The sequence below is a fragment of the Anastrepha obliqua genome, chromosome 1, assembly GCF_027943255.1.
Source record: "Anastrepha obliqua isolate idAnaObli1 chromosome 1, idAnaObli1_1.0, whole genome shotgun sequence".
NCBI lineage: Eukaryota > Metazoa > Arthropoda > Insecta > Diptera > Tephritidae > Anastrepha > Anastrepha obliqua.
The window spans coordinates 182,377,398-182,401,403 of NC_072892.1; the positions used below are offsets into that span (position 1 = coordinate 182,377,398).

At 39.8% G+C, this 24,006-nt stretch overlaps 2 protein-coding genes across 5 annotated transcripts in view; one reads left to right on the plus strand and one right to left on the minus strand.

The window, feature by feature from the left end:
- Nucleotides 1-23,724, minus strand: part of LOC129243028 (fl(2)d-associated complex component-like) — a 28,264-nt gene extending 4,540 nt beyond the window's left edge. For 3 of the 4 annotated variants that reach the window (XM_054880084.1, XM_054880092.1, XM_054880076.1), the window contains exon 1: nucleotides 23,638-23,724. In XM_054880084.1, the coding sequence (XP_054736059.1) occupies nucleotides 23,638-23,662 (25 nt within the window). In that variant the 5' untranslated portion in view covers nucleotides 23,663-23,724. Of the gene's footprint in view, nucleotides 1-21,319; nucleotides 21,327-23,637 lie in introns of those variants that run through there. The other variant, XM_054880101.1, reaches the window with a different exon arrangement.
- On the plus strand, nucleotides 10,496-23,644 carry LOC129243066 (uncharacterized). The gene is made up of 5 exons (XM_054880160.1): nucleotides 10,496-10,593; nucleotides 18,928-19,068; nucleotides 21,870-21,985; nucleotides 22,336-22,546; nucleotides 22,899-23,644. The coding sequence occupies exons 2-5, from the start codon at nucleotides 18,978-18,980 to the stop codon at nucleotides 23,531-23,533; spliced, it is 1,053 nt and encodes a 350-aa protein (XP_054736135.1). The 5' UTR covers nucleotides 10,496-10,593; nucleotides 18,928-18,977; the 3' UTR covers nucleotides 23,534-23,644.
- Nucleotides 23,725-24,006: the final 282 nt, after the last annotated feature.

The following is a 24,006-nucleotide window of genomic DNA, read 5'->3' on the forward strand; positions in this document are numbered from 1 at the left end:
TCAGTAAACGTCCTTTACGGACTTCCTTCAACTGTTTATTATTAGCAATAATTCAGCAATTAAATTAACTATTCCTTCTGCTTGTCTTTTATTCATATTGTTAATAATGATTAAACAAACCAAAAACACCGAAAAACTCCACCAATATAATTTCTATGAAGAAAAACCTTTCACAACAGTATTGATCGCTGATTGTCAATTTTGCAGGTAATCAGCCATATGTGAACGGGTAGATTAATTTTGGGGATTTATTGGTAATTAATGCATATGTGAACGTACTTTAAGCAACTAACAGCTAGCAGTTAAATTTGGAAATTTCTACTGGTTTTCTCTTTGCTTACAATTTTGAATATTATTTATCTCTTTGAGGAAGATCAGATGACAATTCGCCAAACATTGCTGCTAAATAAACAAGTACACCTCAAGAATGATAAGATTACACCTTCCCAAGCGTTTTGACGTCAGTACAGAAATTAAACAAACAAAAATAAGAGGAAGAGTAAGAGAAAGAGAAAAGTGAAAAAGAGTGGAAGCCAAGAATATAGGCAAAATCGTGCGCACATTTATCTACACGTGCATACATTTGTACAGAAAAGTTTGTTTATTTTCTGTATTGCCGACACTCAATTGTCAAATTCGCCAAAAATAAAGTAACGGTTTTCGGAAAGCGCAACCTTTAGTATTCCCTACATCGTGAATGCACCTTAAGTTTCCAAGTGTTCAAGCGTCTAAGCTGACTTAATCTTCTAGGCATCACTTTCACTAAATTTCTCATTTATTTAGCTAAAGGTTCATTTACTACTGTGTCCAAAAAATAAGGTGACATTTGATTTTAAACTGCGCGCTTTGAAGGATTAGGAGAATTCTTTTTTTTTTTAGGTTGGTAGTACTGTGAGTGACATCTATGTCAAATTTCATGTGAAATATTCATTTACTGTTTGAGATACGCGTCGTTTTGTGAGCTGCTAAAAGTGAGTTTCTCGTTTTTTGCAATGTCGAAATTTGTTGAGCAAAGAATTTGCATTAAATTTTGTTTGCGGAATCAATTTTCGGATACGTTGAGGATGGTGCAGAAAGCCTTTGGTGATGAGGCTATGTCTAAAAAAAATGTTTACAAGTGGTATAGTGAGTTCCAAGCCGGTCGTGAACGTGTCGAAGACGAAGAGCGTCCTGGGCGACCATCAACCTCAACTGACGAAGCTCACGTCCAACAAATCAAAGATTTGGTGTTGAAAAACCGTCGATTAACGATTAGAGACCTTGCTGATGATGTTGGCATATCGAAAGGCTCAGTCAATACCATTTTGAAGGATGTTTTGGGCCTCAAGCGCGTCAAATCTCGACTGGTACCGAAAACATTGAATTTTTTGGACTCGTAATTCGTGATCATTTCATCAAAAACTCAACCCATATCGTTCCGCAACCACCGTATTCACCTGATCTGGCACCGTGCGACTTCTGGCTGTTCAGCAGGCTCAAAAGACCGCTCCGGGGACACCGTTTTGACACGATAGAGGAGATTCAAGCCGCAACGAAGACGGAACTGAAGGCCATCCCGGAAAGTGACTACAACCAGTGTTTCGAAAATTGGAAAAAACGTTGGCATAAGTGCATTGTGTCGGGAGGGGATTACTTTGAAGGGGATGAAATTGATTTGGAAGAATAAATAAAGAATTTTCAAAATAAATACAATGTCACCTTATTTTTTGGACACAGTAGTAAGTTGTCCTTGTTGGAAATCGTCCTCTGTCTGGTTTTTCTAACAAGATGGCCCCACAGATTCTCGATAGGACTAAGTTTGGCGACTGCGATGGGTGATCAAGGGTGTTTGGAGTTTGGACTATTAACTATTTTTTAACAATTTTGGGTGTATTCTTTGGATCGAAAATTTCAATAGACCATTTTATTTATTATTGACTCAATGAAAACTAGGCTACCGACGCCCCCCATAAAGCTCCGCCCCAAAGCCGAGCATCCTCCGCGTTTTTGTAACACAGTTGTCGAGAACAGCGTCATTCTTTGCTCGCCAAATTTTTGGATGCTTTTTGCAGCAAATATTTCAAATTTACTTTTGTCTGTATATAAAATGTTTCCGCAGAATTTTAGAGCTTCGTGTTTACACTTTTTTGAGAATTCTAAAAAGCTTCTGTTGACTTACTTTAGATATGTATGTAAGACTGTTTGCGTGGCACTCTGTCACGTAGGCCATTCTTTTGGAGTGTTCGAATTGTACTGGTACTCTATGTTTTTCCGATGACTCTGTGATATTTTTTGAAATTTGAACCGCACTTGAAGCTGGTTTGACCTTCACTTCACCTACTACTGTTTGCACTTCCGTGTCATTTAGTTTCCTTGGTCGTCCAGGCTGTGGTAAATCCTCAACTGTTGGATGATTCGCATACTTATCTATAATTTTTTCTTTATCCAGTAATGATATCTTCCGATGATTTGCCCAAATTCGCGCAAAGATTTATTTTTTTGTTCAGGGGCTGCCGTAGCCGAATGGTCAAAAAGTTCCCGGAACAAGTACCAGCTGGCACTCCAAGTGAACTGATTTGAGTTCAGATTTTTTGTGGTTAGGTTGTTACATCTGTGATTAACATTCCTACCAAAATTTTATCGACATTGCTTGATATTTGTAAATTTACCTCTGCACGTGTTTTCGATTACAGTTTAAAAAACGGATTTGAATTTGCAACAACGTATTTGTATTAAATATATATATGTATATACTATATATATGTATATATATGATTGGCGCGTATACCCTTTTTGGGTATTTGGCCGAGCTCCTCAAAATGGAGGGATCTACAGTTTCAAGCCGACTCCGAATGGCAGATATTTTTATGAGGGGCTTTTTCATGGCAGAAATACACTCGGAGGTTTGCCATTGCCTGCCGAGGGGCGACCGCTATTAGAAAAATGTTTTTATTAATTTTGGTGTTTAACCGATATTCGAACCAACGTTCTCTCTGTGAATTCCGAATGGTAATCACGCACCAACCCATTCGGCTACGGCGGCCGCCTTTGTATTAAATATTGCATTAAAAATACATTCAAAGGTACCAAAAGCCTTAGAAATGTTGGGAAACTGTTTCGGTAATGATACTTTAAAGTGGCATGAACGTTTCAGAAGAGATTGGGAGTCCATCGGGGATGACGAACATAGTAGCACTTCGTCGACATCAAAAACGGATGGAAACATCGATATAGTGAAGAAAAGTTGAAATAACCGCAAATTAACCATCAGAGAGCAGGAAAAATACTTAAACATTGCAAACGATTTTGTTTAGCACATTGTAGTTAATGATTTGGGTTTGCACCGTGTGGCTGCAATGAATGCACAAAGGAAGGGCGTTTCTTTGTCGCCAAAGACATGATTTTTAAGACTGAATCCGACCCAGCATACATCAAACGCATTATTACTGGATACGAGATGTGGGTTTATGACTACGACACGCAATCGAGATATTAGGCGAGTGAGTGGAGCTCCGACTGAACCAAGACCAAAAGAGCCACGTCGTTTTCAATCAAAAAAGAAAACGATACTCACGGTCTAACCGTTAATAAGGACCATTAGTTGGGCGATGGTTCCATGTGTAGAAGTCCATGCAAGTGGGGAAAGTTACTGATCGCCATTCACTTGGGAGTGGCCAGGACTATTCTTCTGCATATAGTTCAAGCAGCTCACAACGGCCAGGGTTAGCCCACGTATCCACTGGGTAGCTTCCGAACACTCGTTCGGGAGTGAGCTAACGTGAGAAGGCGAAGCATCCCAGCATAGCTGGTTGTGCGCTGGGTTTGGGACTCGCCACTTAAAAAGCCCCCCCAATGAAAACAGCAACAAAGCCTCGGATGAGAACTTCCAACACTGATGACGACCCCTGCAAACGAAATAAGGAACACGATTTGAGGGCATGCACCTGGAATGTCCGGTCCCTTAATGGGGAAGGTGCCTCTGCCCGGCTGGTTGATGCCCTCGTGAGAGTAAAGGCTGACATCACTGCCATCCAAGAGATGCGATGGACGGGGCAAGGTAAGAAAAACATAGGATCTTGCGACGTCTACTACAGCTGCCATGTAAAGGAGCGCAAATTCGGTGACGGATTTGTTGTGGGAGAGAGACTTCGTCGCCAAGTACTGTCGTTCACTCCGGTGGACGAGCGTCTCGCAATAATCCGCATCAAAGCGCGATTTTTTAACATCTCGCTAATTTGCGCCCACGCCCCGACGGAAGAGAAGGACGATGCGGCCAAAGATTCCTTCTATGAGCGCTTGGAACGTTCCTATGAGCGCTGCCCCCGCCACGACATAAAAATCGTGCTTGGCGACTTCAACGCCAGGGTGGGCAAGGAGGAAATTTTTGGCCCCACAGTCGGAAAATTCAGCCTACACAACGAAACATCCGGTAACGGACAGAGGCTGATTGACTTCGCCGGGGCCCGAAACATGGTAGTCTGCAGCACCAGATTCCAGCATAAGAAAATCCACCAAGCTACCTGGCTGTCTCCTGATCGAAAAACGCGAAACCAGATCGATCATGTTGTGATAGATGGAAGACACGCTTCTAGTGTATTAGATGTACGTACGATCCGAGGAGCCAACATCGACTCGGATCATTACCTTGTTGCAGCCAAACTGCGCACACGCCTCTGTGCAGCAAAAAACGTACATCTACCTACGCAAAGAATGTTCGACATCGAAAAGCTGCAATCACAACAGACAGCCAGAAGATTCGCCACTCGACTCTCACTCCTGCTCTCGGAGAGCACTGCTCAACACACCGGCATGCGCGAGCAATGGAGCAACATTTCTCGTTCCCTACGTACCGCCGCCGAAGAAGAAATCGGATTCCGGCGAGCCCGAAAAAACAATTGGTACGACGAGGAATGCCATGCTGCCGCCGAAAGAAAAGATGCCGCCTATAGAGCCACGCTGCGATCGGGCGCAACGCGAGCCATGTGGGATCGCTACAGAGAGCTGAAAAAGGAAGAGAGACGTATTATCCGACAGAAGAAACGAGAGGCCGAAATACGTGAGTGCGAGGAGCTTGAGATGCTGGCCAATAGGAACAACGCCCGAAAATTCTACCAGAAAGTTCGGCGGCTTACAGAAGGTTTTAAGACCGGGGCGTTTTCCTGTAAGAACAAAGACGGCGATCTGGTGACTGACGTACAGAGCAATCTTAAATTATGGAGGGAACACTTCTCGAACCTGTTAAACGGTGACAGCTGCGCATGTCATAGAGAATGTGAAGATCCCGATACCCCAATCGTTGACGACGGAATTGTCGTTCCGTTACCCGACCATGACGAGGTGAGAATAGCAATATCACGGCTAAAGAACAACAAAGCCGCGGGCGCCGACGGACTGCCGGCTGAGCTATTCAAACATGGCGGCGAGGAGCTGGTAAGGTGCATGCATCAGCTCCTATGCAGAATATGGTCGGATGAAAACATGCTTGTCGATTGGAATTTAAGTGTGCTCTGCCCAATCCATAAGAAGGGCGATCCTGCAATTTGTGCCAATTACCGCGGGATTAGTCTTCTAAATATCGCCTATAAGGTTCTAGCGAGCGTATTGTGTGAAAGGCTGAAGCCCACCGTCAACCAACTGATTGGACCTTATCAGTGCGGCTTCAGACCTGGAAAGTCTACCATCGACCAAATGTTTACAATACGCCAAATCTTGGAAAAGACCCATGAAAGGAGAATCGACACACACCATCTTTTCGTCGACTTCAAAGCTGCATTCGACAGTACGGAAAGGAGTTACCTGTATGCCGCTATGTCTGAATTTGGTATCCCCGCAAAACTAATACGGCTATGTAAGATGACGTTGCTCAACACCAGCAGCGCCGTCAGAATTGGGAAGGACCTCTCCGAGCCGTTTGATACCAAACGAGGTTTCAGACAGGGTGACTCGCTGTCGTGTGACTTCTTTAACCTGATGTTGGAGAGCATCGTACGAGCCGCAGAACTTAATCGCACAATCAGGCACAATTTTTTATAAGAGCGTACAATTGCTGGCGTATGCCGATGATATTGACATCATCGGCCTTAACAACCGCGCTGTTAGTTCTGCCTTCTCCAAACTGGATAAAGAGGCAAAGCGAATGGGTTTGGTGGTGAACGAGGACAAAACGAAGTACCTCCTGTCTTCAAACAAACAGTCGGCGCACTCGCGTATCGGCACCGACGTCACTGTTGACAGTTATAATTTTGAGGTTGTAAAAGACTTCGTGTATTTAGGAACCAGCATTAACACCGATAACAATGTCAGCCTTGAAATCCAACGCAGAATCTCTCTTGCCAACAAGTGCTACTTTGGACTAAGTAGGCAACTGAGCAGTAAAGTCCTCTCTCGACGAACAAAACTAACACTCTTCAAGACTCTCATCATGCGCGTCCTAACTTATGGCGCAGAAGCTTGGACGATGACAACATCCGATGAAGCGACGGTTGGAGTGTTTGAGAGAAAGATTCTGCGCAAGATTTTTGGGCCTTTGCACGTTGGCAACGGCGAATATCGCAGACGATGGAACGATGAGCTGTATGAGCTTTACGACGACATAGACATAGCCCAGCGAATAAAGATCCAGCGGCTACGTTGGCTGGGTCATGTCGTCCGAATGGATACAAACGCTCCGGCACTGAAAGTATTCGATGCGGTACCAGCTGGTGGTAGCAGAGGAAGAGGAAGGCCTCCTCTGCGTTGGAAAGATCAGGTGGAGAAGGACTTGGCTTCACTTGGTGTGTCCAATTGGCGCCGGTTAGCACGAGAAAGAAAGGACTGGCGCGCTTTGTTAATCTCGGCCAAAATCGCGTAAGCGGTTATCGCGCCAATTAAGAAGAAGAAGAAGTTGGGCGTTATGAGACGTTTACCCGAAGCAATTCGCCAAAAAAGAAAGGATTTGTGGATTTTGCACCATGACAACGCAACGTCGTACAGTGCCATTATTATCTGTGAATTTTTGGATAAGAACGAAACGAATACCAAGCAAATTCTCCTGATATGGTTCCCTGCAATTTTTTTCTGTTTGATCGAATCAAAAAATCACTTCGGAGAACGCGTTTTAACAGCCGAAAAAAGTAATGGAGAAGTCGAAGACGGTTCTGATGTTTATACCGAAAATAGAGTTGTAGAAATGTTTCGAGAGCTGGACAAAACGCTGTATATGGTAAGAGCGTTGCAGTTGATGGGGAACACTTTGAAGACGATAATATCACTTTTGAGAAATAAACTTGTATTTTGAAGTTTGTGAATATATCCGGAAACTTTTTGATCAAGGTGTTATGTATTGTAGGCTTAGTAAATTTCTTTAGCAAAATTTTTGCAGGCAAATATTTTTAATGTTGTAACATTGGTTCGACTACGTTTTGCCAATACCCCATTTCATTAATTTATAATTGTCATTTTGCGACTGACGTGCACATAACTCAGTTTCGAATAGTTAAGATAACAGCCATTGCTACTGACCCAATGTTACCATTAGCCACAGTGCCCTTTTATTTTGCTGCTATTGACGCCTTTGCTACTAGTTCCATTGATAATAAACTGATAAGCCACCAAAAATCATTTATGGTACTCGCAGTAAAATGCTTCGATAAAATATATGTATAATAATTTTGGTAGTCATGGGGTTGCGCATTTTTACATTTACTTATGTATATTTGCATTATAAGCGTGTGTTTATTGTATGTACGAGTATGTGTTGAAATGTTGTATTTGTAGTCTACTGTGGACTTTTACTTGTAATTGATTACACAAATTAACTCAGATCAACAGAGGTTTTTAGAAAGTTCCAAACAAGTTAACATTTCAAGAAATATTTTGGTATAAAAAATACCTCTATTTATTAATTATACTTATAATTAAAAATATAAAATATTAGACCATAAAATAGGTTCTTCTCCTATTTACATTGCTCGCCTCAATTTTTGTTCTACAAATGGGAATTACGACATTTTATACGGTATTGAACGGCCGATTACTACAAGAAAACATTTTTTAAATTAATTTTCGAGCATGCAACAAAAATCTACATATGTGAGTTTACAACAAGAGAATAACTTAATGAGGCTGACCTTATTTTGCAACTTTGTTCTACAATGCAAGATTCCCCTAGAAAAGTTCCTTTGGTCATAAAAACGTGCTCTGCGAAAAATTGGTATGATGGAAAGGCGTGTTTATGAGGCCCTTTTTAATAATTCCGATCCTTTTGAATCCAAAAATTACAATAAAAAAGGTGTCAAAGGGCAATTGCGCAAAGTAAAAGCTAAGCTTCAATTGCCCATCTGTTTATAAAATAAATTGAGGTTATATGGGACAAAGCCAATATTCCTACTAAAAGTGTCGACAAATGTATTTTAAAAGCATGACGAATGGAGAAATTAAAAAGAAAATGTATGCAGAAGGAGATCATCTTTATTCTCTATAGGAAAAACGTGATAAAGACGATTTATTTTATATTGCGCATGCTGCTTTGGATTTTATAGAAATCGAGGAAGACAATAAGCTTCTTTTAAATCAATGGCAGAAAAGGTTCATTGAAGGCTAGTGGCAGTGTTTTATATAAAAAGAGAGTTGGGCAATTCGTCGACGGTATTTCATTATTACTTCTTTTGCACGGCTTTTTGAGAAAATATTGAGAGTTTTTCCATCTTACACGATTTTTAAAAGTTTTCATATGTCGTTTCTTTCACACGATTTTTTTTGCACGCATTTCTAAGGAACGCATCTACTGTGTAAAACAAAAGTTGGGTGCAAATATCGCTGTTGCTCTAGCGAACTCGCAGTGTCGAGTCTTCCGGAAGCCGCTACTTTATTTTTGGTGAATTTTACAATTGAGTGTCGTCAGTACAAAATTTTTTTTTATCTCCATTTATTCAATTCTATCCGTCAATTTAAAACATTCAGTAACATATGATTATAGTTTCTAAGAAAATAGCATGAGTAAGAACTCCTTTCGGGGATCATTACCTTACATTAAAAAACAATATTTACGTTATTTGACTTATTTGAATTATCGAATTATATTACATTTATTTTTTTATTAAAATCTCTATGGCAGGTCAATAGGTACATGTTTTTTTAACCTACGTGGAATGTTGGCGTTTTGGATGCGCGTGGATTTGGATGATTTGCAAGGCAACTGTTGTATATGCGACTAATAAAACTAATTTCCTCACCTATAGTTGGAACCCTTAGGTCAAGGTGCACTGGCACACATGCGTAGCACTTTCGACTGAAATCTTTGTAAGATTTCAAGATTTGAGTTTGAAGCTGAGTCCCATATTTGTATTCCATAGGTCCATATATGTAGGTTTAAGTATTGACTTATATGTATAGAAGAATTTTATTCTCCAGTGATACTGCTGAACTTTGAGCTAGTAGCCAGTATAGTGAACGAAGTCTTAACCCGAGTAGCTTCCGTTTTAGGAATATGTGGGAGCGCCACGTAAGTCGCCAATCAAAAACAACAACTAAGTATTTGGCTCGATCAGTTTGTGGTATCTGGCAACGAGCCTTAATGATGTTGGAGGGAAAGAGTCTCTGAGGAGTGTGAACGTGATTAGCCTTGAGTTCGTCTCGTTAGCTTTTATTCGCCATCTACTTAGCCTATCTTATCAAGATTAGTTTGCAACTGCTTAGAAATAAAAATAACAAAAAATAAACTAACAAAAAGAAAGGAAGAGTAGGTGAAAGGGAGCCAAGGCAAATCTATTCAAGGTGATATCACTGGCCCAACGGATAGTTTTTTTTTTCTTTTTCGCCTTGTACATTAGGATGTCAACAGCGGATGAAATGACGAATAACGGTTTTGTTTTACTACTTATCCACTTTGTTGTTGGTCTAGTGCCAAGACAGTTAATAATTTCAGTACATTTGCACAGGTTTGTTTCCTATTGTACTGACAACACTCAATTGTCAAATTCGCCAAAAGTATAGAAGCGGCTTTCGGAAGGCGTCACCTTCTGTATTCTGTACACCGTGCACGGTGCCTTCGTATCGAGTTGTTGACAGCCTACTGTATGTGCTGATTACGATTTTGTTTGTTCTATCAAACTGCCAACACTTGTAGTGCGTGTAAAACGTATACTATGAGCGCGCTCCTCCTTGCACACCGATTTGCCATTCAACGTTCGTCTTAGCCATTTGAGGTGCCGGTAATGCATATCGCTATGCTACAACTATTACTAACTTTTACACACAAAAAAGTAATTGTATACATTTATTTTGCAATTACTTATCTTTGATATTATATTTGTCAATGGTGTGGTAAATTTTAGGGGTACTTATAGGATTTTTATGAAATTTTTGTTTTAGTTCAGAAATATTTTGTGAGCGTGTGAATGTTTCCAATGCTGAAAGTGGATGTGTAATTTATGCGCGAACGGCTGGGTTCGGGGGTATTTTTAATTTTGATTTTTCCGTTTTATCAGCGCATTAACTGCGGAGCAATTGTGGCATAAAGTGCTTTCTTGTGTACTTTAAGAAAATCTGCTGCTGTACGAAGGGATTCAGTGAAAAGAAATGAAAATAAAATTTCAAATTCTGAATCATAGAGCATTTAATCTTCGACTAATGCTGGTGCGTAAATGACTTATATGTAATTGGTAGTTCTTCTAATCATTCAACTATACTGTAATCCGTTTAATATACAGTAATTTAGTTGGGTTACCATATGTGCCAGTTGTACAAACATAAATGTGTATATACATATGTACATACATAAGTATATTAATGTGATGAAGCGAAAATGTGCATAGTGTACGTTAATTGTAAGCTTAAAGTTGTGTGTGTATGAAAAATACTTTTGGTTTGCTAGAGAAAGTACTTCTAATATATAATGACCCAGATTGAATTCGTGTGGAACTTCATGTGAACAATGCATAATATTTACCATTTACATCATTCTCGAGAAACAAGAAATTATATACATACATGTCCGTGAAAGTGACGATAATCTTCAAAAATTTCCCCATCAACTGCAACGCACTTATCATATGCCAGCGTTTTATCCAACTCTCGAAAAATTTCTGGAACTTTGTTTTCGGTATAAACACCAGAGCCGTCTTCGATTTCTCCATTACTTCTTTTCGGCTGTTAAAACGCGTTCTCCGTAGTAGTTTTTTGATTCGATTAAACAAAAAAATCGCAATGAATTCGATGGCTGTTGGATGGTATTCGTTTCGTTCTTGGCCAAGAATTCACAGATAATGATGGCACCGTGCGACGCTGCGTTATCGGGATGCACACATTCTTTTATGGCGAATCGTTTCACGTAAACGTATCATAACACCCAAATAATAGTCGTTATTAACTGTTTGAGCTTCTGGCAAAAATTCGTGGCACATCGCTTTCTTTTTTGACTGAAAACAACGTGAACTTTTGGTGTTGGTTCTCTCTTCTTGCCACCCGATGGCTGGATTGTATGTCGTACTCATAAGCCCCCGTCTCGTCTCTAGTAAAGATGCTCTTGGTGAATTTTGGGTCGGATTCAGCCTAGGATTTATGTCAGTTTTTGCATGCAATTCATGTCCTTTGGGACCAATCTTGCAGCAACACGGCGCAAATCCAAATCATTAACTGCAATTTCCTGATCCATAAGCCATATTGAAGTCTTTTGTCTGCTCTCTGATGATTAATTTGCGGTTATTGATCAACTTTTCTTTCACTTTATTGATGTTTTCATCAGTTTTCGATGCAAACGGCCTGCGAGTACGTTCGTCATTTCTTCTGAAGCGTTCATGCTACTCGCAAACAGCTGTTATCTTTAGAGTATCATTACCGAAACAGTTTCCCATCATTTCTCAGGATTACGCACCGTTGAATCCATTTTTAACACAAAATTTAATACAAACTTGTTGCAAATTCAAATATTGTTAAAGAGAAATGTATACTGCAACTGTTAACCTAGCAAGGTTTAAAACGTGGTTTTGTCATAAAATTGATAAGTATGTATTTAAAAACAAATAAGCGTCGCTGGCGAAAATTTGTGTCCGAGCGAAATCACGCGATTTTGTAGTACAAATTTTCACTATTTATGGAAATATCGTTCTATCGAAAGTCAAACAATGTCACTCATTTTAAAAACCTTGAAAAAGTTCTATCGAAGTTGATTTTTTTTTTTTCAAGCCAATCAGTGCCTTTTCTTTACTTATACCTTAAAATATTAGCATTTAGGTAAGGTTTTATAATTCATATTAGGTGGAAAACTGCGGAATAGCGACTCCTCATCTCTTAAAAAAACAAAAAGTTGGCGTGGCTCGTCCGCCAATGTTGTCTACTTCTTGCTTTCAATTCGTCTCCTCATTACGGCTAAGAACCTTTACGGGGTCCCCTGCGGCTCAATCCTTGTGGGTGTTAATCCAGCGCCATCCTACTTATGTCGGCCACTGACTTACCCATTTCCTAGATAAGTGAAGTTGTTGACACGAATTCATCTTGACACCAGGTGACAAGACAGAACAAGGTGAGACAGAAGTCTCCAAAAGATACATACGAGTTGACAAATCTAGAAATAACGATAGTTATTAAGCACATGTATAAGTTTGATATATAGGCAGAGGAGCACGCGCATAAGGTATTCAGTCGTAAGTTAAGTGTGTAAGCGCAAAGTAAAGCGATAAAGTGATTCGATAAAGTGATTAAAAAAAGCAAGCAAGTTCTCTTGCCATTAGTTTGTGACTCTTTATTTAACAGCCCTGTGATCGAACTCAGAGGAATTATTGTGAGACTCTTTATTTCGATAAAAACATAACATATTCGTAACAGTATTTTGTACGTATGCATACATATGGTATTGTTGAAACACAAAAATTGGTAGCCGAGCGTATTTGTCTAACCAAATTCGTTTCGAAAGGACACATTAAAAGCATTCTATGTAATAGAATGAATGTGGAGCATATACATATGCAATTTTAAAATGCTTTCAAATTACACAAGAACTAAAAGCTTTTTTAAATTTTAAATTATTTTGGTTTTGAATTTTCTATAGTAAAACAAATCATCAACAAAGATATGCGTAAAATGAAAATTCAAATCGGCGCGTAAATAAACAAAGTGGCGTGAAAAGTAATTAATCATTTGAGTTTAACTTCACGGTCATAGTCAATTCGTTAACTTATTGCCGAATGTCCAATGCATGTACATACTTATGCACCTTCACATTTCTGCACAAGCAAGCAAGAAACACAACGTTGCTCGTAAACAAACAACTAAGTAAATTGGGCGCAAAACGGTGTGTGAAAATGTTTAACAAATTTACTATAGGGTGTCCCATCAAGACAGCCGAGTTTGCAATTTGGAAGAACACACAGGGTTTATTTTAAAAACTCTGATGTTTTTATTGTAATAAAGGCAGTATACATGTAGATTATGTATAGAACACAGTGTACCAGTACCAGTACTATAGGTTCAATGTAATCCATGGCGCATTCGTCGAAGGCTGTGTTTTGAAATATGAATTTGTTTGAGCCGTCTTCGGAAACTCATCGTTCCGGTATTGAGTTTTCAAAATGTCTTTCCATGACGGGCCATTGCAATTCACAATAAATAAACCCCTTGTGTGAACATGCGAGCTGTTAAACAATTACCTTGTTCAATCCAGAAAATAGTGACAAACTCAAAATCAGCGGTCTTACTTGAACACCTAATATACTTGTACTTGTGAGCATCGAAATATTATGTTTTTTTAGTTTTTCTTTCGGTTCTTACTTTTAAAATTAATTGTTCTTTGAAAATATAAATAAATAAATACGAATAACGCGCGCATACATTATTGCTCCCGTTAGTTGGAAAAACTTGCAACTGAAACCAAAAACGAGAATGTGAAAATTTGAGTAAACTTTCAATTCAAAAACAAGTCGTTCATGAATATTTTGCAAACATCAAGTTTATAAATAAATATGTATGTATAAGTATGTATATATGCGGTCGCCGTAACCGATTGGGTTGTGGCTTGACTAACATTCGGAAGCTCCCAGGTTCGAATTTCCGGGCATGAAACACAAATAATAGACAAAGTCTTTTCTAATAGCGGTCGCGCCTCGGCAGGCAATGACAAACTCTGAGATTATTTCTACCATGAAAAAATCATCTGCCGTTCGGAGTCAGCTTAAAACTGTAGGTCTCTCAATTTAATTCCTGTCCATTCATTAATGGCAATTCCTTTACATTTATTTTCCCTAAAAATTGGTTATTTTATTACATACACGCAGCCAATTACAATCCGAGAGGATAGGGTCTCTGTCCTGTTAGTTTAGCACGAAGAAGCACGAATGGTAAAAGAGTGTTGGATTTTGTAACGTTTATGTGAGGAACGTAATTTGGTGCCGGCGGCCAGACCGCTAACTACTATTGGTCTTTGGCAAACTTCCGAGTATATTCCTGCCTGTACGCCTCTTTATTGGTGGAACAACAGAAAAAACTCACAACACAAATCAGAGAAGGAGCCCGGCTAAACACCAATAAAACGAATGTGCGCGCCAATTAAAGTTTTATTGCATCAAGCTCTGTTCAAAGTGGGGGTCGCATTTGCCCACTGTTTTGTTTCATTAAGACCACGCAACGGGTCACAAGTCAATCAAAACAATGGAAAAACTACATGAATTGATCTTCCAATTGCTCCCACATCCACCGTATTCGCCAGATTTGGCCAGCGACTACTGGCTGTTCGCAGACCTAAAAAAAATTCTCGCCGGTAAGAAATTCGATCTACAAAAGTGTATTGAAATGTTAAAGAGGCGCTGCAATGATTGCGTGCGATAAAAAGTGTTAGATATCAGGAAGTTCAAAATCCACAATCCATTTAAACGGATAAATTTAGTCGTTTACTGCGCCAAGTTCTAGCATATACATACGTCCGCATACATTATGTCCGAATCAAATTGAAGTTCTTCAAGTGGCGCAAGGAAAGTTTGATACCAAAAAGATAAAAAGCGAATGCGATCGCAAAAAGCTTTATCATACGTAAGTATGATGAAAGTATGTATGTAAGTGCTGCAACTATTTAGTTGTACGAAATTAAAAAAAAAATATTTTATCGTAGTTGCGCGGTTGCAGAGTCCGAGTGCAGGCGCTTACAGTTTTTGTTGGCAACTATTTAGAGATATCTGTGGAGGCGTTATAAATACTTACTCTGGTAGCATTGGAATTTCATGCTATTATTTATAAATATGCGTTCAAGCAATACACTTTGCACATAAATACAAATAGCATTCAAATAACGTATTATACCATTTTCATATACAATATATATATTTTTTTTTTAAGGAGGTTGAAATTAAAATGTCAGAAACATCTCAAAGGTGCCGTCACACCAATGGTATGTGGGGCACGCTCCCACTAATACTATAACAATCCTCCACCTCGGCTAGTTCTACCCTGGGACCACAAAAGTATAACTTCTGGGTAGAGCCGCGTTTATGTCCGAAAACACAACAGGTACCCGCGTCCAGGTTCCTCTCCTGTAGGCGTATGAAGGCTATACACCGTCGATAGTCTCAATTACTCCCACTATGTTTATTGGTGGTCCAAAGTAAAGGAGGCATCGGAAAGCTTGCAGTAGTGTTATCTTAATTCACTACCGTCTTGTCTTCTGTATGATACTGTATTAAGTGTTTCACTCAAACGTCTGTGCTTGTTGTCGGTTCGTCAGAGGCAGTCCGCCTTCTCTGTTGCTGAAACGCTTTGCGTTCCCAATCAATATGGCGAAGTCGTGTCATAATCTTACCTGCAAACGTTTGCGTTGCCTCCCACTTACCGCTGGTTGCGCACATATCTCGTATGAGGGTGCTGGAGGACGGTTGATCACCCAGGGCTTGCTCCAGGATAGCTCGTTCCTCTCTAAAGCGGTCGCAATAAAACATGACGTGTTCTGCGTTTTCGTCTGTATTCGGGCAGTTTGGACAGAAAGGGCTGTTTGCCAGCTTAAAACGGTGCAGGTATTCCTGAAAACAGCCATGCCCGCTGAGCAACTGTGAAAGGTGATAGTCGGTGTCTCCATGTTTTCTCATTAACCACTCTTCAACACGTGGTATGAGTTTGTAGGTCCATCGTCCGCTTTGCGACTCATCCCACCGCTGTTGCCACCGGCCTATTGTCAGCAGTCGCTCCGCTGCTTTTTCTCCAGGTGTGGGCCGCGTTCCCTGTCTGTTATAGACCCGAAACATTTCATCTGCCAAGAGGTTTAGGGGTATCTTTCTCGCTATTACGCAGATTGCATCATCAGACACCGTTCTATACGCGCAAGCTACACGCAGCGCGCCTTGCCTGTAGGTCTGGGTGACTTCCCGTAGGTTAGCCTTTTTGGTCCCCGCCCAGATAGGTGCTGCATACAGAATTATAGAGTCAGCAACCAATGACAGTAGCCGTCTGCGATTTCCCTGGGGCCCTCCTATATTAGGGAGAAGTCGCGTTAGGGCACCATTGGCAGAAGCCGCCTTGGAACTTACATTTATTAAATGCTGCCTGAAACAAAGTCTTGTGTCGATCCAGACCCCAAGATATTTGATCTCCTTTTTCGAGACTATACGGTGTGTACCTATGTTCAGCTCAAAGGACTTTCGCCCTCCAGCACTTATTAGAACTGCCTCGGTTTTGTTACCGGGTAAATCTAACTTAGCCTCGTTAAGCCATCGTTGCACTATCGCTGCAGCATCGTTGCACTTTTCCTTTAAGTGGTCAAGTTTCCTATCAACTACCACCAGGGCAATATCATCGGCGTATCCCACAATTTCGGCGTTTGGCGGGAGCTTCACCTTCAGCACTGCATCGTACATGACGTTCCACAAAGTTGGTCCCAGCACTGAACTTTGTGGTACACCACCTGAGACCTTGTACGTTTTTTGTCCCTTTTCAGTTTCATATCGCAGAATGCGGTCACTTAGATAACCGCTGATAATGCGGACAAGATAGGCTGGTACATTGAAACCTCTGAGGGCCGTGATGATGCTAGGCCAGTTTGCCGAATTAAAAGCATTTCTAACATCTAAGGTGATCACAGCGCAGAAGTTTCTTGCCGATCTTCCCGAACTTATAGCCCTGTGTGCTATCTCCACCACCGTTCTTATTGCATCCACCGTAGATCTAGCTTTCCGGAAGCCGAATTGGTTGTCTGAGAGACCTGTCGAGCCTTCCAGATGCTCCTGAAGTCGTTCGCAGATAATGCGTTCCAGTACCTTTCCTACTGTGTCCAGCAGACATAGGGGTCTGTATGACAGATGTAGATCGGGTTGTTTACCCGGTTTAAGCAGGAGAACCAGACGTTGTATTTTCCATCTCGCTGGGAACTTTCCTTCGGTAAGGCATGCCGTGTATAGGTTTGAAAAAATTTCCGGAGTTGACCGTATTGCTTCTTTTAACGCTATATTGGGAATCCCGTCAGGCCCGGGGGCTTTGCTATCCTTTATCCTCGTTAAGGTCCTAAGAACTTCTTCTTCCGTAACTTGTGGAACCATTGCAATATCTGTTATTACGCTATTTTGTGAGTCCCCTGCTTCCTGTAGGGGAAAGAGTACTGAAACTATTTTTTCCATTAGTACCGGACAGGTCGGCTGCGGCGCTCTTGGTCCTTTAATTTTGCTCATAACTATGTTGTAAGCTAATCCCCAAGGATCATTGTCGGTCTGCTCTCGCAGCTCCTTAAAGCAACGATTTTTGCTTTTTTGTATTGCGTTTTTAAGCCACAATTTTCGGCATTTATAATCACTCTGAAGTTCATCGTAAATTGTACGACCTCGCGCTCTTTGAGCTTTTCTTCTAGCAGAGCTACTATCCTTACGTAGTTTAGCTATTTCATCTGTCCACCAATATGCTGGCTTTCGGTTTCCCCGGTATCTGGATCTTGGCATCGTTGCGTCGCAAGCTCTTTCTAATCGCACGGCTATTTCTTCTGTCATCTCCTCTGCTGGTTTGCTGAAAATGTATGTGTCTGCCCATACTTGTCCAAAAGCCACTGCGTTAAAATCTCTTTGTTTCCATCTTTTCTTGACTGTCTTGGATGCAGTCCTCGGCATTACAGTGCATACGGCCATTACAATAGCCAGGTGGTCGCTATGAGTATAAATTGACTCGTCCAATTTCCATTTTGTGCGATTCGCTGTGATACGATCAGCAAATGCTAGGTCAATTATAGAGCGCCTCCGAGTGCAATCAAATGTATATACCCCCGGAGTGTTGAGCAAAACAAGGTCCATTGCTGCAAACGTTTCTTCCACAATTTTCCCTCTTGCGTTTGTATACGTGCTGCCCCAACCTCTGGACCATGCGTTGAAGTCACCTGCAATTAGAATAGGTCGCTTACCCCTAAATTCTAGCTCTAGTGCCGCCATCATCGAAGTAAAGTCTTCAATTGACCATCGTGGAGGTGCATAACAGCTCACAAAGAGGATGTCGTCCAACTTCATCCACGTGAACCCCTTACAAGGTGTGGACATCCTGCTCTGAGGAACTTTGTCGTTTACCGCCCAGATTACTGCTTGTTCTTCGCTGTCTGCTATCCAGCTGTGAGAATTCATCATTTGGAAGGGCTCCGAAAGCATTGCGACGTCTACTTTCTTTTCGACGACTGTTTGCCCGAGTAAGTCCTGCGCAGCTCTGCAGTGGTGGGTGTTGAGTTGCAGGATTCTCATCGCTTGATTTTACGTACCGCTTCTTGGTAGCGCGGGCATTTTGTGCTGCCAGCCTTGTGTGCTCCACCGCATTTTCATATATAATACATATGCATGCACATACGTATCCATATATATATATATGTATGTATGTGCTTATAACTAAAAATATGTATGTATACTTGTATGTACAATAAAAGTTAATTTCATTCTGCTAGGCTTTTAAGAAAGTTAATAAGTGCTAAAATTTGAGAATAAATAAGTGCCTTTACTAAGAAAATCAGATCATAATGAAGTACAAATTTTTCAGCATAAAACGATTTCCATTTTGGATAATTGCCATCATTAGCGAGTTGTGCCATGGATTTTAGTGAACTATTTTGGTATTTAATAGCAATTTTGATACCAGCGGCATTTACAAAAACTTATGGGTTATATTTGGACTACTCAGGTAAGTGGATAAAAAAATATTTTTTTAAACTGAGTTTACATACTATCAAGTTTCATCCAACTCCATTATCCAATTTTGCTTTTAAATAAAAAATGATTTTGAGTGATCTTTATTTTGACCTTTAAGCCCCCATTGCTCGTCTGTTTGTAAACTGCAGCTGTCTACAGGCTCCGGCACTCGAATTGCAACCAATTAAAAAGGCCATAAATAGAGTTTGGGAAATTACTTTTAAGTAAAAAATGTGTGAAAATAATACAATATTCAGAATCAATTTACTTTTGCTCGATCTGACCACTGTTGGAGCTAGAAGCGTTTTTCTAGTTCTGAATATTAGAAAATTTATTAGCAGTTTATTTTTATTTATTTGTAACCTATTAAAATCTTTACAATTAATTGTAACTAAAAGCACAGGTGCGTTGCGCGGTCAAGCGAAGAATGAATATATCTAAAAACTATTAGCAGTAGGTAGGCGATGACAGAGAAAAGTGAGTGACGAAAACGAAAAACAAAACGTGATATATGGTGGTGTGATTTTTCACTGCAGCTTACTACGAGTGGTGCCGCACGTACTTTTGTATTGGCTCCTGATTACCAGGACATCTAACCGAACAAAGAAACTGGCCTACCGCTAAGTATAATGCACTCAGTGCGCTGCTATGGATCTGTGACTGCATCGCTAATGTGCTGCGTTATTCCAATAGAAATTTATGTGTTGCGTTATCCCAGTAAAGATTTCTGTGTTTCACCAGAAACGAATCGCAACCTGCCCGAATGCGACTTGCAGGTATTTTGGCCCACTCGCGGACTATGGCTTTAACCAGCGCCTCGAGACTGTTGAATTTTTGACGTGATAACGTCTTATAATTCGATTTAGCCGGCTGCACGCACGAAAAAATGTGTCGTTATCTTGCTCATGCATCGTTACCTTGCTTGAACTGCAAGCGGAAGCGCGGAACGAACGACAAAGAGCACAATCGGCCCCCAAATTCGGCAACGTTCGACATCTGGCGCTAGTCAAATCGATCATGGTGCCTCTTAGTGTTGTTGACTTATTAACGTCTGATGCACAATCGAAATTGAAGATATCTTTCATGAATTTGATAAATGTTTCGTCATTTTTCACGTTTGTGTAAATGCAACTTGACCTATACCATTGCGATTCCATTTACCTCCTTCTCTATATCCATACAAAATATCTATCATAAACAAAGTTAAAATTTTGTTTTGAAAATTGCAACCATTACATCAGTATTTTCTTATGACGTTGTCACGTTAAACTATCGTCAGTAAACCGACTTTACAGACAACCTCTTTTTAGTTTGGACCTAGCTCTCCAAAATAGACAAAAGAGAATAATGCATCGGATTCGCGTCTGCTTGTGTGGACGTTATAAAGCTCGGAACGTGGTTTTTTAGCCATTCTTGGTTCACTCGAAATTTGTGAGACGGTCCTGCTGAAATGTCCATGGTCTGCTACCGAAATATTTGTCTACCCACGGTTGCAAAGCAACCTCCAGAATACTTTCCCGCTAATGTTTCCCATTTACCTTGACACCAGGCTCAATGAAAACTATTGGAGAGCGCCTATCTGCGGTTACAGCGGCCCAAACCAGTACATCTGGCGGGTGCTGTCGCCTGGTGGCCAATCGATGATTCAAATTCTCGTATGAACGTCAAAAAACCCTATTGCTTTGGGAGTTTACGACTTGCTCAATTGAAAAAAAAATTTCGTTAGAAAACACAATTAACTGCTTTCGGCAACTTTGTTCTTCTCCTTTGCTCTTTCAAGTCTGACTTGTTGCTGCTTTGGTGTGAGATCATGCGCCTTTTGGATTTTGTAAGGCTTGACTTTGAGATCATTTTTCAGTATTCGGCGTATGCTACGGTCAGATATTTTCAGTTTTTTCGTCATTTGATTGGCACTTCGCACAAATATTATATAATGCAATCACACTATTACGTTTGAAATCCATTACTGATTTTCTTTTTTCGCGTTTAATCTCGGCAAAATGCTTCCGCGCGTTTGTAAACAATAATCTGGACTGTCATTTAGCCAACTAACAGAGAGCTGATGCCCGTGCGGTCTGAAGTTGGTTATACTTCGAGTGCCGGACCCTGTAGTACACCAGAGTGAAATATAATTGACGTACGACGTCAAATGAAAAAGTTATAAATCTTGTATCTAAAATAATTCTATATGTAAATACAAAACCCAATTTGTGGTGTGTGTGTTGAGTTTATAGCCGACTTACCTAAGTAATACCAACATAATAAATGTTTGAAGGCGATACTTTTGTAGATACAAATTGTGACGAATCATCAACACTCGCGAAACGTCTAGCCATAATATTTACCAACTTGGTGATTTAAACACTAGATTTGGTGCTTGTTGAAAAATAGGAATGTTACAATATTTCACCAGGCATAAAATTTGGTAGAATCTATCCAAGATGTTTAGATGCTGAAATAAAGGCGAAAGGATTAACCAAAAAATACTAATCATGGAGTTTTGTGTACTTTTTTAAGGGCGTCCAGTTTTGTACGATTATTTGTTTGGACATGAGTTTTATGATTTTGATTACCCAGTATAAAAATGCTAATTTTTTTTATTAACGATTCTTATACATTTTTAGAAGCGTTGCACGGGCCTGATATTTACTTTCGGTCCTGGATTTTTTGAAATTTTCGTCATTCTTGTTTGACACTATTTTTGAACGAAATATTCAATATAAAGTTATGCATGGAAAAAAATTAGATGTAAAAAGTAATATATGTTTTTAAATTAATTTAAAATTTTTGTAGACAATACTGAGTTCATACAGCAAGAGGCTGGATATAATATTTTACTACAATGTGATATCAAAGGCTTGGTAAACGAGAAAATTGAGGCTGATACAAAGATCTATTGGTTTTTTAAGGTTGGTATGCACTTGCACGTAATTTAAATATCTAGAATGCAAGGTGGCGCAAAGTGGTGTTTTTTAATAACTTTTTGTACTAAATAAAAAAAAAGATTTTGAGTGATGGAAATCTTAATTTTGACCTGTATACGGCCCATTGCTTGTCCGTCTGTACACTGCAGCTGTCTAGTTCACCATTAGAAAAAATTATACATCTTTCGATAGGGTGGCTAATTTTGCGCCTCCTTGTATGTATGGAGTTGTAGTGCATGTTTGTATATGTACATATATGTGTTCATAGGAATCACAGGATGCGACTGCTTGTAAAATATCTCTTATCGAAGTCAATAATTTAATTATGTTTGCAGCAATGTCGAGAAAAAACAGTAGGCGGTGGCAGATGTCACGATTGGATGCAGCTACCTTGTGAAGAGAACTTTTGCAAGTCTGACTTGTTACTCCTCAATGTCACCGAAGAGTATTCTGGCTTATATAAATGCAGTATGGTGCCATTAGAGTACAGATCTGGTCAAGCAATTGATATTCATCTAGTTAGAATTTATCATTTAAATGTGAAAAGTAAGTGGACACTGCCATACTTATACATACATATACATATACATATGTACATTGTAGGTATATTAACGTAGCCCATCTTTTTCTAAATTAAAAATACTGTTCTCCAATGCCTGAAACTGTTCCCGATTGATATATTTAGGCGTTCCCCCATTGATAAATTGACGAATAGCTTTATATTTACCACCTATTAATCAATTACTTTTGTACCTATTAGCAAATTTTATTTTACTTTTTAATTTTTTTGTAATTTTGGATTTTGTAAATTTGTTGAGCTAAAAACTATTGGAGAACAAATTTTTCCACTAAACGTAACTAAGTGAATACGTATCTAAGTGAATATTCTTCTTTGCAGATAAAAGTTTGGCGATACCAAAATTAATTGATGCTTATCCTTTGAATAAAACCGCAATTGTTGGTGCCCAAGCAGTGTTCCAGTGCCGTGTGCAAAGCGAGGAACATCCGACCATAAAGTGGTTTCATCGCAAATCCACGTCAAATCCCACTGCTTTGGAATCTGCTGCCGGCATTGGTTTAGGTGTATTCAACGATAACTTCAATGCTCACATTGTCAACTACAACGGACATACCTACGAATTAATACACACGGCGCAAGAGAAACATGTTGGGGACGAGGTATATCTCAGTAAATTGATCCTGAACGGCGTGCGCCTGCAAGATGAGGGCTACTATGCTTGTGTAGCTTTTAGTTATTATGGCTATAAGATACGCGAGGCGTACTTGCAAGTCGATAACCAGGCGAATATTGAATATTGGTCGGACTATGACGCCAACGAGGAAGCTTATACGGATCCACGCGAGTTTTGGATGCTATTTTTGATGCCATTGGGGTTGGCGATGTTTCCGCTTATGGTCTGGCTAAGCTATTTGGCTTACAAGCGACGTCTGGCAGGTGCGGGATCCAAAAGGGAATTACGCGGCTGTGCTGATGAATTCACGGAGCGTGACAATTGTATTTTGAGAGTATAATATGTGAAAAGTATCTAAGATGCTATGAAGCCGCGTATAGGTTTGAACTACATAAGGATATAATATTTAATGTTATTCAACTTAATTCTAATTAAGTTACTTACTAGTTTTTATTAGCTGAAATAGCATTGCCTATGAATTTATCCCAGACTCAGATTTCCCTTGGTGGAAGTAAAAATTTTTGTTTCTGCTATTCATCACTTGTAAAAACTGTTTCTGATTATTTTATTATTTTTAGCTTTTAGCCTTTCTACTTTCAGTTCTACATACATAAATATGTATAGGCCATTCGTTCCGGTATATTAAAATACCGGCCAAGACACATTTTTAAAACTTAGATTAATTTAGGTTATTGACTATTGGCTAATTGTTGGAAAACTAAGGCAGATACGCTTATAAAAATAGTTTGATTTAAGTTTAGAATAGTTGTGAATGTACCTCAGTATATTTGAACCAAACTGTTAACTGGCATT